Source organism: Scleropages formosus, chromosome 11 (genome assembly GCF_900964775.1).
Source record: "Scleropages formosus chromosome 11, fSclFor1.1, whole genome shotgun sequence".
Classification (NCBI taxonomy): Eukaryota; Metazoa; Chordata; class Actinopteri; order Osteoglossiformes; family Osteoglossidae; genus Scleropages; species Scleropages formosus.
Window position 1 is genome coordinate 9,760,508 of NC_041816.1, and position 14,236 is coordinate 9,774,743.

The following is a 14,236-nucleotide window of genomic DNA, read 5'->3' on the forward strand; positions in this document are numbered from 1 at the left end:
GACAAATGAAACCACAGCTACTGCAGAGGGACATTTTTGTGCCTCTCAAGCAGTATTTTCATGGGGTACTTCAGCATGAGTCCAACAATTTGACCCCTTCCACCCAAGGCTCACTCAGCAGATTAAACTCCAGCCAAACAGCCAGGGACCTCAGTGTACTGCAGTTTAAAGCCTCTGACAGTGTATTTTCACATTAGCTGAGGCTCCACCCATTACTTTAACCAGCGTTTGGTTTTGGAAAAAGTGAATCGACAAGCTGTTTAATTTTGCTGGTAATTTGTAGCTTCGGGTTACATGGGCTGGAAGCAGTTGTTTTGCTTCTGATGTCAAGGTTGAGTGGTCTATGCCATTTGTTTATCCTTTTTTTTTTTTTTTTTAATCTGAGAACATTATGACTGATAGTATAGTGATTAATTCTTTTAATTCTTCACATTCTTAAGTGAGTAACTTTGCTGACCACTTGTCAGTGTTCTTTAGTCTCTTGTCTCTGAATAAAGTAACTTTGTGGGTTTTCCTTTAGAGCTAAGCTGTTTTGTCTGTGGACTCACGGGTCTAACATTAGGCTACGTGGAAAGGAGTTTGGCAGTGATTACCAGTTGTGAAGCTCCATGTTCAGATGTTCACTACAGGTGTTGCAGTGGGTGGAAGGGGATCATGCAACCAGTACACAAGCAGACAAATGAGGAGAAACTGTCTTTGGTCTCTGTGCACTAGAAGAGGTCAGTTTCTTTGGATTGAAGTAATGGCTTTGTGACAATCATTTCCCCTGTTAAGACCATATTTATACTAAATGATAATCTTTGGGTATGTTGTACATTTTGAGATTTCAAAGTGCACAAGGAGTTATATAGTTACACACTCAATTTTGCTGTAGCATGTAGGCAATTGTAATGGAAAGATACTTGGAACAAAGAGGCTGCTGATTCACTTCCTGATCGTTACTATAAAGAAGAAATTTAACTTCAAATACTTAATTAAAAATGAGTCCAGCTGTGTAACTAGATAAAGTCCCCCATAAGAAAAAAGTTAAGCCTGTTAGTCATCTTGGATAACAGCACCTGTCAAGATATCTGTAACAACCAGATAATGAAAATGGTAATAATCTTGAAGGAACATGAGTTTCAGTCCCACACTTCCCTTGTGTCAAGCAGTTCTGATGTGTTTCTTTCTTGGGTGTATCAGCAGTGAACATTTTTTCTCCACACCTAATGTGCAGGAGCCTCTTTACAGATGGGGCTTTATGCAGAATGTCTTGATGGTAGAAATACAGCTCTACATGGGCAGGGGGCAACAAACATGCCAAATGTGTGTTACTGTAAGTACTGCTAGTGGAGGTGCCAACCAGCCACAGTCAACATGGAAACTCTTTTTTGTGGGTTGGGGGGGGGGACATTTTTTGCTCTTCCTTGGCAGCTTGGTTATGACTTGGACAAGCGAAAACCATGTAAATGAGAACGTACTAAGTGTTCTTCTGCTTGGTGCAAAATGTGTACTGTCAGAAATAATGACGCAATGAGCATGTTTAGCGGGAACTGGTTTTGGGATAGTCCTGCTGCTGGACATGAGAAAGGTGTGCCGTTCCAGTACAGTGTACATGGTTCACACAAGTTAAAACTTAACAGTGGAAAATTGGATATACTTTTCCTTGGCATCAGAAATGTGGCTCACTGATTTCAGTCAGTTTCACCCCTGTGAAGAGGGTGAGATGGTGCAGCAGTGAATTAGATCAGTGGTTTCCACAGTGAAGGCAGTTTAGAGACACATCGCCATTCTTCTGTGTAGAAGCTTTAGGTGACTCTAACTTACAAATGGCTGAAGTCAAATGAAAGTGGGTTGATTGCAAGATAAAATATGCTTGACAAGAACATCCCAATCTATTTCCTTGATTGTATGGCACACGAGCTGCTTTCTCAAGGTTAAGGGCTGTGTAATAATCAAGTGTGTCATCGCTGCAGGGGTTCTGGGCGAAGGGCAGCCTGGGAAGCATTTCCTATGTCATCGATGGTGCCAGGAATTTGTATAATGTGATTGCTGTAGTGAATGTCTGTTAAGAGCGAGTAGCAAAAATCAACACAGTACTGAGGTGATGGTGATAATGGAGACTGAGACTCAATAGCCTCTTTCCCACACAGTGCTTAAGCCTAAGAATTTAAGAGGCACTTAAGCACTAGGTCCAGTGTTCTAGCAGTGTACTGTCTAAGTCCAGCAAAGTTCCCTCTGTACCACTATACTAGACCATAACTAAAAGGATGTTCAGTAAGCTGCTGCTGTGTCTGACACATCTCTACTTTTCCTACTGTTTCAGGACTGTGTGCTTTAACTAACAAAAGTGCTTTACACGATCTTTAATCCTTATAATACAGTTGACCCTGTTGGATGTGTTATTTTTTAAAACTATTTTCCAATATATCTGCCCCAAAGTTTTGTAAACCTGGTTAAACTTTGAATTGAAGGCAAATGTTTGAGATTAAGCTTTGAGTTGAGGGAAATGGAGATTTGCTTTTGGAGTCAGTGCTGGACTTTTGCCTTCAGTGGTCATGTCAAAGCTGGGGGAAGGAAAGGGGTCCAGTAGAGTGAGCAGACAGCAGAGCAAGAATGAGGGGCTCCTCTGTATCAGGCAGGCTCCCAGAGAGAGGAGTCAAGCTGTCCTCCAACTCTAAGCATACAGCTTGCTAAACCAGCATTTGTTGCTTACAGTAGATTTACCTTCATATTTGATCCTACCCATGATGCAGGTGTGTTCCTTTTCAAGTCATTGTTTGTGAATGGCGATACTGTGCAGTTCAGCACAAAGCTCCACTGGCAGGCATTAATACACATTTGGGACTGATCTCATGCTTAACAGCCTGTGATGTCAAATGGATTTAGAGAGAATTTGATCACTTTGTAATTATGCTGTATATTTTTAAAATGTGCATTGGTTTTTGTTTCCCAGAACTGTATCATATAAGGGGGAAAAAAGGTTTTCAGCCAGCTTTCAGAGACTATGTGTTAAAGTTTACAGGAGCTATATTTGTTAGCAGGAATCATCCTCTGTGGCAACCAGTTCATCACTGTTTTTTTTGTAATATCTTGCAGACATTTTAATCTGAGAATGAAGAGGGACACCTCCCTGTTCTCGCATGACTTCAAACTGGAAATGTCAGGAGTGGAGGAAGATTATGACACCTCCCATATCTATACTGGAGAACTCTATGGTGAGTCAAGCAGATTCTTACAGTTACATCATTTCAATGTTCAATGGTAATGGGGTTAACACAGAAGAATGTCAGTCCAGTTTATAAACGTGTGCTTAGCACAGTGGAAGATGCCAGAATCAGTGTCTGATTTTTCTTGAAATTTATTGGACTGAAGGCTATGTTATGAAACTTCAGGGAACCGTGTGCCTCCCTTTCACAGGCACTGGAACTGTCTTTTACAGTATTTCTTTGGAATTTTTGTTCAAGGCTTTGTCACCTGCAGTTGTATGTCATTGAAACAGTTGTGCACGTAGTTTCAAGATCCTTTTTTTGCACACAAATAGTTCTGGTTTCTCTGGTGTTTGTTTTTCCTGTAATGAGTAAGATTTCTGAGCCAGTGACTGGCTTCCTTCCAAGAGTGAAACACAGTGTATGGCTGTTACTACAGAGCCAGCTTCTACCTGTGAGCGATGAAATTCTACCAAATTACAGTAACAAATATGTTTGACTATTTGAAAGAGAAGCTTTATGACTGTCATTCCTCAACTTACAGTGCTTCAAAAAACCGTGAGTAAAATTCAGATGATGAACTCTACCCCTAGCTCGCTTGGACTGGCAGCAGTACTTTGTCACACCAGCTGCAATACCTAAACCTGAGATTGTGTTCAGTGGAAGCCATAAAAAAATCCAGTTTTGGTGTCACAGGTCTAATACCTGTCTTAGCCAAGAGACAAGTGAGACAATATTTTTGATAGTGCTGCCCTGGGGCCATTCCTTCTTTATTGCTCGTCACTGGTCTGTAACACCCTACTGTTTCCTTGTCATCATGTGTTATACTGTATATAAATGTGTATTTCAAAATTTTCTTGTTTGTGAAGCTGACATAACTAAGAACATGGCCTGCTGCTGTAGCCAACCAGGGTTGCACCAAGGCAAAATGATCACGAGTTCTGTAATTCTTGCTGCAAGTAGTTTCTAAATTAAATGGCCTAAAGCAAGTTAATGGAGGGGGTTCTACAAGTTTAATGCTGTTTCTTGAGTGAAAATAAGTTCACCATTGGGTTTGGGCTTGTTCACGTTGTTGAAGTGGTTGGATTAGAAATGTTTCTCAATAGGTTTCCTTATGCATAGTTTCATTACTCTTTCCTATAAATCCTTTAGTGTTAGATCTTTAGCTTTAATGCTATTGGTATTTTAACAAAAAAAATTTGTAAAGCGGATGGAACAGAACATTGGGAAGCTATGCCTTAGCACTGAGCTCTTGTACTACTTCTGCACGCTCGGTTTCTGTTTTATTTTGTGGTTTATAACCTCGGCTGTTCACAAACCTCTATTTACTTCCTTTTTCTTACAGAAGGTGTTTTCTGAGCGGTGACGTCCTTAACAGACAATGAAAAGTGGCGGCCTTAGATTTTTTTTTTTTTTTTTTTTTTTTTAAAGTCTTGGCAGATGACCTCCTACGTTGAGTGTTCCACAGCAAGGTGTTCTCCATGGCCTACTATGCTGTAGAGTAGTTGAGGTATTGACCTGGGTTGCTGTGTTTACAGTATGTTTGAGGCAAGGGTAAAGGGCTTCATCAGGAGGTGAGCAATGACTGAGGTTCATGACCCTAGACACAATGTGCATGCAGCACACTGAAGCAAGGCAGAGTTCCCTGATGGTTTCTCCTGTAACCCATGGAGCCCTACATTCATCTTGTTGTGCATTGACCCATCAGTGGCCTGTTTGGAGAAAACATTTCCATTTGCATGAGAGTCCTGAAGTCTAGTTTTTGCCTTCAACCCGTTGAAAGTATTTCCATTCCCTCTAAACTGTTCAGGCAGTGGAACCTGAATTCAGGAAATTGCCTTAATTTTTGAATGACAGTGACCTAATGCTGGTGACAGTTTTTCCCTTTCCATTTTCCCAGTTACAGATGTGTGATAGCAAACCTTTCCATTGTTTTTCTCACTGCCCACATTCTTCCAAACTGATTTCAGTAGTTCCAAACCAAACATTGTCTCACTAACCCTAACCAACAATATTTTTTTAACTTTGAGCTACATGAAAATAAAAATAATTGAAAATGATAAATAAAAATACAAGGGGAAGTATCTGCAATAATGAACGTTTGAAATAAATACAGGTATACTCTGGTATACGGACTCCCTGTTCACAGATTTCAGTTATAACAGCCCAGAAAAGTTGCACCCATGTTTGGTACACAGATGGGCTAATCTTGGCATTTCCATTTTTTTTATTTTGTTTTGAGTGAGTGAGGTAGGCTTTTTGCCGGTGATGTTGAAGTCATAAGCTTATCAGGTGCAGACTTTTCAACGTATGATAACCTTTTATAACTTTGCATTTTTATTTTAGTATAGTTTTCAGGAAGGCCCCTCCACTTTCTTTTTAAATGTTTTTTTTTTTTTTGTTCACATACCTTTTAACATCTTATAGGGGTCTCAAAACTCACTTCTTTTGGACTCACTTCTTCCATGATTTTCTAAGTGCTTGATAAACATGTACATGTTTGTTATGTTTAATAATGGAAAAGCCTATATGCAGCTACTCGTGTGATGTGTACTGGTATACAGGGGTATGTGACAGTATACTCTGCATCCAAAACTCCTTTTGCTGGTTACCAATTCTCAGGAACACCATGCACTGAAGTTTTGGGGAAAAACAGCAACGTTTATTGACTTAATGAGAGGTCTAACATGACCCAGTTCTTTCACGGCATGGGAAGCTTTTTATAAATTAATTTAAAAAACAAAGCCTGTTTAGTCCTCTTTACGTCGGTTGCCAGAAGCCACTTCTCCGGTACAGGGTTACAGTGATCCACAGTCAATCCCAGAAAACATACCATGTAAACTGGGGTAGCTAGTTATACTGCAGACACCCACAGAAATGTACAAAGAACAATTTTTAGTCACCTCTCCTTCTGAAACACTGGTCTTTGGATGCAGAATCTGGAGCACCCAGAGAAAACCCACGTCAACACAGCACATGTAAATTCCACATAGATTGAAACCCAGGTTTGAACCCATAACCTAGAGGCTGTAAGGCATCAGTGCTATATACTACACTACTATCCAGCCCTCTATCCTTTGTTATTTATACTTCATAAAATCAAGAAATGAATATTATTCTTATTGTAGTCTTGGTTAGACAGGTAAACACATTCTTAAGTGCTGACTGGTTTATCAATAGGGGGGTGCGGTGGCGCAACGGGTTGGACCGGGTCCTGCTCTCCGGTGGGTCTGGGGTTCGAGTCCCGCTTGGGGTGCCTTGCGACAGACTGGCGTCCTCTCCTGGGTGTGTCCCCTCCCCCCTCCGGCCTTACGCCCTGTGTTGCCGGGTTGGCTCCGGTTCCCCGCGACCCTGTATGGGACAAGCGGTTCAGAAAATGTGTGTGTGTGTGGTTTATCAATAGCTTATTTGCAAATATCTTAGCTGTATGTGGGCACTTCACCGCATTGGCTGCTTCTCTGCAAGGAACAACAGTTCTCTTGGTCACAATATGTACAATACAGTAGTCTATTGTAAAATTGGTTTGCCCAGTTGTCCCACTATTGCTCTAAATGGTACATTATTCAGTTTTAGTAATTACTATTTTCTCCCCCAGGGCAAGATACCGTTAATTTTGAACTCTGTGCTGTACATCCTGTAGCCAAACATACACATAGATTTGCATCAACAGCCTGACTTCTGTTTGGGGCCTTAAACTGTTCATAATTATGACTTTTGGCAAATCAGCATGAGCTATATCTCTTCCCTCACCAGAGAGGAATATTAGCCTCCTAGATATTCTGGTTTTGTGATTGAGTCTATTTTTCTCGTCTCACTTTATAACAACACACTTATTTATGTGAAATGTGAAGAGTGGCCTTGCTGGTTAATGCTGCAGTATTGGTTGTGCCGGTAAAAGAAGTTATGTGATTGGTTCTGCTGGTAACGGTGGAATATATGTGTGATATGTTCAGCCAACAGTGATACCCATTTGGTATCAGTGGGTTATTATATACTTGCTCCTCCATAAGAGATGATTATCCCACCTGGTGGGGAACAGACAGCTAGGGTTAGGCACAGTGAGCCTGTCTTGGGCTTGGGAGCAGGAGGGCATGTTTTGTCTTAATACAGGTTGTTTTGAACTTTTAGTGTGTTAATAATTAGATTCCCCAGTCTTCACATTTTACCTGTTTTGCTTGACTAAAAAAAAAAAAAAAAAAAAAAAAATCTATTATTAATAGGTAAAGGAAAGAAGGGTTATGCTTATTATGTGCTGCATCCCCTGATACAGTTTTCCTGGTTTGATTTACACTCATTGCACATTGTGCAGTGATTAGTAATGTGTAGCTGGGATATTCTTGTTTGACCTTTGGGCTTTCCCTGATGTTTTGTGGCTTCCTTTTCTCTCCAGGTGAGATGGGCACTCTGACCCATGGCTCCATTGTGGACGGCAAGTTTGAGGGCTTCATCAAGACCCACCAGGGCACCTACTACGTGGAGCCCTCTGAAAGATACCTGAAAGACCGTGATGTGCCCTACCACTCTGTCATCTACCATGAAGATGACATCCGTAAGTCTTAGGCAGCCTTTGTAACTTGTATTTATATGTAATCGGTGTAAGTAGGTTTCTGTGTTGATTCTTAAATACCTTTTCTCTGCAAGAATCATGGGACTAAGGATTTTTTTTAACCATTTTATGAGGCCATCTTCAGTACTTTTTTTTTAATCCCATGTTTTTATCTCTGATGGAATTTATATGTTTGGTGAAGTGAAATGGTAATGTGAAATTGAGAGAATTCACAGAAAAAAAGCCATTTAAATCCAACTAATGCTGTATTTTAATTACATAGTGTACTACCAAAGGCAGTGAGTCATCCTGGCTCATTCAACAGTGCCTCAGAATTTTGATTATCCTTATTGCCTTTGTGCTGCACACAGTATTTTAAAGTTGTGAGTGTTGAGCTGCCAAAAGTCGTTGTGTCTGTTCTCAAAGTTCTGTCCTGTTAGGAAGCCAATCCAGCAAAAGAGGTCAGTCTGACTCTGTCTTGGGCAGTTGTTTGAGCTTAGTGTGACTTAGTGTGACTGAAAGGCTGCTGCTAGGTGAAGAGGTGTGGAGTGAAATTTTCTGTACAGCAGGGATGTTTCTGTGAGGGGGACAAAGGCAAAAAAAGTTCTCTGAGTGGTTTTTGGAGATGCTTTTTTAAACCAGTGAGGAGTGGCTAAGTACAGTTAGTTTTTCTATATTGCATTCACTTAGTGCCTGTGGATTTTTCTAATGCCTTCTTCAGGAATTGATTTTTCTTTCAAAAAATTTACTTGGCCAGAAAAACTTTAGCTAGAAAAGCATGTCAGGGGAATCAGAATCCACAATTGCATTCTGTTCATTTATATTTTACAGTGGAATACTCTCTCTGATAAAAGCTGACAGCTTCTGACAAGCTAATTTTGACCTCTTTGTACTGTAGTCATGAACTGGACATGGATTGGCCCATTGGGTTGTCATCTGATGGTCCCTACTTACCTGGAGTGCACTTGCCCATGATAAAGCCCCGTGTGAGCTTAGAACAGAGAATGTGTCTTTTTCTTTGCTTTAGTCAAACTGGACCGTTTCTGAGCATATGGTACCCACATAATAACCTGAAACAAATCCAATCCCTGCTCTTGTTTTAAAATGTTATATTCTCTTCCGTCACTCTTGCTCGATCTTTCTGGTCTATCTCGTGTGCAGTTCTATGCCCAACCATGCTTGGTATTTGGACTGCTGTAATTGTACTTGAGTTGGCAGCTCCGTTTGTGGAGAGCAAAAACTGAGAAATTATTACACATTCTCTCTGCTCTCATCACCTTTGTATTTTTTCCTAAATACCTATCTTGGTATAATGGCCTTTTTACTACCTAAATTAATTTAATACCAAATAAATTAAAACTGTCCCTGTCATTCTTCCTCTGTGTACTTGGCACTGTAAAAGTAGGAAGAGAACACATTCATCTCCACTGCTTTGTCCATAGTGCGTTGTGTCAGCAGGCCTCTGTTTAGGTGCAAAGCTGCTGCTGAGATGAATTTCAGAGGAATATCCAGCCTGGCCTTTGGACTGATTAATTACCCTGTCCCACCCCTCTTGGTTACCATTGATACTGCTCTGTTTCGCCATCTCCTGGTCAACTAGTTACACCTTTTGAGCACAATGTTCAACATCTGTTCTTTCATACTTCTCAGTAGTCTTTTCTTTCTGTCACATCGGCCATTTTGACTACAAAACAGAAGAACTCAAAAGCCTTTCTTAAGCATGCTGGATGAGTCTTCTGTTTATTTTTTTAAAGCAATAACAATGGAAATGTTCTCAACGATACTGCATGAATCTAAGCAATAGCTCTTTGTTGACATTTTCTTTGTGTCATTCCCTCATGTTTTAGTCTCTTTATAGAGCATATGTGTTTAATTACTTAATCTTTTTCATGGAAATGTCTTTCAACGTAAAATGTGAAGCTTGTTTTGTCTTTTTGCTGCAAAAAATCATTGCATCTCAGATCTATTGGTCTTCAGAAATAGCTAGAGCTAAAAATATTAGCTTTTATTAAAAAGAACTATAAAAACACATGCTTTTACAGCTGGAACAGCAATGCTGGCTACAAGAAGGAGAAATATTTTAATAATGGAATGAAATTAGAAAAATGCCTAAGACTGAGGTTGCAGTTAATGCTTCAAAGACTGTCCTTGACTACAGTCTCATTGAGATGGCTTTTGGGGTCTGCTGCCAAGTTAGTGCCTTTGGTCTCATAGAGCGAATATATTTCTTCCTGGTGGAATACATTCATGTTAAGTACCTGGTTCACCCAGCAGCTATCTGGGCAGTTTGGCCTTGCTGTCTGTTACATTTGCATTTATTCATTTATCTGGCGCTTTTCTCCAAAGCAGCTTATAATGTTAAGGTAACAGTTTTTACAAGCTTACAATTATTTACCCACTGTTCTGTATGCTAGCCTCTGTAGTCCATTTTGCCTCCCACCTCTCTCAGCCTGTGGTTTTACCAGATAACATGTACTGATTTGCTGTCTGTGGCTGTCAATTTGAATAAGATGAAGCACTGATCTACAAAAGACAAGTTCAGCCCTGATATCACTAGGCACTGCCTAGAAGTGGATTCAGGGCAGATACAATGGCATAGTGGGTGGTATGGATAGAAAGTGCTGATGTCTCGCAGCACCTTGATGGTGCAAAAGAACACGAGTTTGGTCCCCGCTCAGTCTTTGTCTTCATATGGTTTTCTTCCCAGTATGCAATTTCTTCCCACAGTCCAAAGGCCTCTTATTTGGCACTGTAAGATCTGCAGCCTAAGTGAATTTCCTCCTGTGGATCAAGACAGTCTTATTTTATTACTATTAAACGGAGTAACAATTTGGAATCTCTCTATAATTCTATTGGGTGAAGGAATATATTACTAACATACATGTTCTTGTACATCCTTGGTGTTTTAAAGTGTCCCATCATGGCACATGAGTACAATCACAGTTTTGTTCCACAGTTATGATGTTTCTTCAAGTATGAAGGAATTGCCCATGGCCTCAAGAGTCAGTGCAAAAAATGTTGATGCTGTGCCATTTACACTTGAGAGAAGCTCTCTCTCCCTTTTAGTCATATCACCAGACTTCTGCACATTCAGTGCCCTGCACTCCACGAAATTTACTGCGATGAATCCACATAAACCTGTTGACCAAAACTGGATAAATCGGGGTCTATGTTTAAGCATTATTTTGGGCTTCATTATTAGATTACACTTTGATGGAATGGAATTTTGAGCAAGACTTTGAGGGTACTTGTAGCCGGAAAATATTGTAGTGCAGGGCATGGTGTCGAACATCGATTGTGCGGTGTTCATTATTGTTTTGTTGTAGAATTAAGGATATTATGAGTATGGTTGGAGAAAGGATTGCCTAAACTGCCTGTCACTGAGCTTTAGGGTGTTGAATTGAAATGGGTCCAGTGTCTCCATTCAAGCTGAGTATCAGTAACAGAAGTCTACTTTATGGGAAAGGCCTGTACTCCTGCCCTCTGCTTATGGGACAGTGCCAGAATGAATCTGTCCTTATCGCAGCATTCCAGGTGCCTACAAAGAGCTGCTCACTAACATCTGTGAGCCTTGCAGCTCTTGGCCAAGCTCCTGACAAGTGATACTGCCATGGCAGTGGCCATGCAAATTATATCTAGTCCTGTCATTTTGTTGTTAAAGTAAAAGGTCAACAAGCCAGCATCATTGGCATGTAGCCTCCCTGATGCTAAACACCTGCGGTGTGAGAGTGGCTACTATGTTTATATCACACGATCCTTCTATTGCAGTGTTCCTTGGCAGCTCCAGTTTGTTTTCTACTGCTGTGTTCCTTTGTAGCTCTAAATCTGATTATTGCAGTGTAGTGTTCCTGAGAGACTCCTAATCTGGTTGTGGGGGCGAATCCTTGTTGGCATCAATTACAAGCAAGGAAAATGAGACAAGGCATGTAAATACAGTTTATGCAAATATTTGAACTCTCACAAAATTGTGGTTAAATCATTCACTAAATAAACAGCCATAATTGAAATGTGTTCTATCTGCTCCTGCTGTGATGGTAAAGTGTCTCGATTATAAAGCACTTGCCATGCTGCTCTGTGTTTTAAGACTTTGTAGGACAATTACAGGTTCTGCTCATTATTCATTGAGTTATCTTCAGTATTTGATTGCAGAAATTGCCACTGGTGACTTATCTGTTTTTAAAGTGAGAGTACTAGCTGATCTGTATTTATGTATTTACGATTGCTATTTTTCATGAAGTAAAGATTAAACTAGCTGTATGCCAATTGATGATGTTTTTATTATAGTAATTTATTGCTTAGCTCTGAGATTCTTAACCTGGAGTCCATGGATGTGCTGTAGGGGTCTGTGAAGCATTAGATTGCTTTGAAAAAACACTTAACTGAATGTTTAAAGGGGGGCGCAGTGGCACAGTGGGTTGGACCGGGTCCTGCTCTCCAGTGGGTCTGGGATTCAAGTCCCGCTTGGGGTGCCTTGCAACGGACTGGCGTCCTGTCCCCGGTGGGTCCCCTCCCCCTCCAGCCTTGTGCCCTGTGTTACCGGGTTAGGCTCCAGCTCCCCGCGACCCCGTATGGGACAAGCGGTTCGGGCAGTGTGTGTGCGCGCGTGTGTGAGAATGTTTAAATGCTACTGTAACATAATTCTCTGAGAAGGTATTACGTTTCATTTTCAATAAAGTTTACGTTAAAATGTATGTCAGAAGCTGTATTTATATTCACCCTAGTGGCTTTAAAAGTCAGGTATTCAAATGATGTGAGCAAATGGGGCGGCATGTGGCACAGCGAGTAGCGCTCCTATCTCACAGCACCTGGGTGGTGTGAGAGAACGTGGGTTCGATCCCTGCTCAGTCTGTGTGGAGTTTGCATGTTCTCCCCATGTCTGCGTGGGTTTCCTCTGGGTGCTCTGGTTTCCTCCCACAGTCCAAAGACATGCTCTTCAGGTTCCCCCATAGTGTGTGAGTGACACAGAGAGACTGTGTTGCACTGATGTATGGATGAGTGACCCATTGTAAGTAGTCTACTAAATAAACAGATGTAAATGATTATTCTTGACAGTTAGTGCAGGTTGGGAAAGAGTCTTTGTTGGGCTAACCAGGCCACCTCTGCTTTGCAGGGATTAGGGGAAATTGGCATTACCAGTCAAACACACACTGTTAGTTGCCAGCCGTTGTGTTCTGCTACTAAAGTGGAGGGCACACATGGTGTCTTCCTACAAATCAATTTGCATGTAAAGATATTAACGAGTAGTCTGTTAGGGATATTAATAGGCCTATTCACAAGACTGTCCCTTTCCTGGCAAGGTTTAGTCAGCAAGACAGACTACACTAATAGGAGTTTCAGGCCTTACAGAGTGTTGTCTTGTTTCCTACAGATTATCCACATAAGTACGGTGCCCAGGGAGGTTGTGCTGACCGCTCTGTCTTCGAAAGGATGAAAAAGTACCAGCAATCTGCAGTGGAGGACCCAAAAGAGGTAAGCATTTGAGGCAGTTTGATGTTTTTAGCCCTAGTAGATATGTGGTCATTACTGTGTGTGTTTTTTGGTCTGTATCCAGCAGGTATTTGTTGTTGCAGAGTGGGAAAGATAGTGCACTGTTTTAGCTTCCTGTAAGGATGTCGTGTTATGATGCTGGTATGATACACAGGTTTCTTACCAGTGTTTGGCGGCAACTTTCACTCTGTGTCCTGTGCCGAATCTGCTGCGCTGTCCCTGGTTTCTCAGACCTGAGGGCCAGATGTCCACCGAGTACCACCCATATCCCAGACAACCCGAAAACAAGTTCACAGAAGGGTCTTTTGTGCTTAATGGAATTTATTTCTTCCTAAAATGTTCACTTTTTCTTACTGTCATATTACAACCAGATTCATAAAATAACCTTTACTTTTTGGTTTCAAGCTTACTTTTTTCATCCCAATTAAGTGTTTCTTCTTTGTTTACTAGAATGGGTTATTTTCATTTGGTTTTGTACCTGACTGGAGGGGGGCAGTTGCCACTGCAAACAGGAAACAAGTTTCTCTACCTCCTGGGTTCTGACTGTGAAGAATAGCAATAATAGAGACAAACAAATGGAACACCACTCAGGAAACAACTGAGCATTCCCTTCCTGTTTCCAGCACAATCGCATGTTTCCTGTTTCTTGCACAGTTCCATGATTCTCTTGCCTTGAAGCTCACCTGGGATGAATGGCACCCTTTGTCAGTTTTTCTTTTCTTCTGCATTCAGCTCCTAACTGTGAAAGTTCCCCTTTTGTTAAAAATAGACAGTCTTTATTTGTGTTGACTAGGAATAATTGGGTTTAGGCCAGTAATATTCACAAAAAAACTAGTTAGTTGTGCATCCTGATGGTTTTTGTAGAAGAATGATAAACTTCTCTGCACACATTGAGGACAGTGTTGTTAGTAGTTACTAGGATAGTTCTTACGCTGTTTGTGGTGGGCTACAAATGACTTATTTTTACATTGACTAGAGGAGGTTACAGAAAGTGAAATGTTAAGTTCTTCTCCTT

General features: G+C 40.9%; 1 protein-coding gene across 1 annotated transcript in view; it reads left to right on the forward strand.

Annotated features, from left to right (window-relative positions):
* Positions 1-14,236, forward strand: part of LOC108926731 (disintegrin and metalloproteinase domain-containing protein 10-like) — a 52,739-nt gene that overhangs the window by 28,646 nt on the left and 9,857 nt on the right. Inside the window, exons 3-5 of the mRNA XM_018739627.2 lie at positions 3,079-3,197; positions 7,579-7,737; positions 13,103-13,203. Of these exons, the coding sequence (XP_018595143.2) occupies positions 3,079-3,197; positions 7,579-7,737; positions 13,103-13,203 (379 nt within the window). The remainder of the gene's footprint in view (positions 1-3,078; positions 3,198-7,578; positions 7,738-13,102; positions 13,204-14,236) is intronic.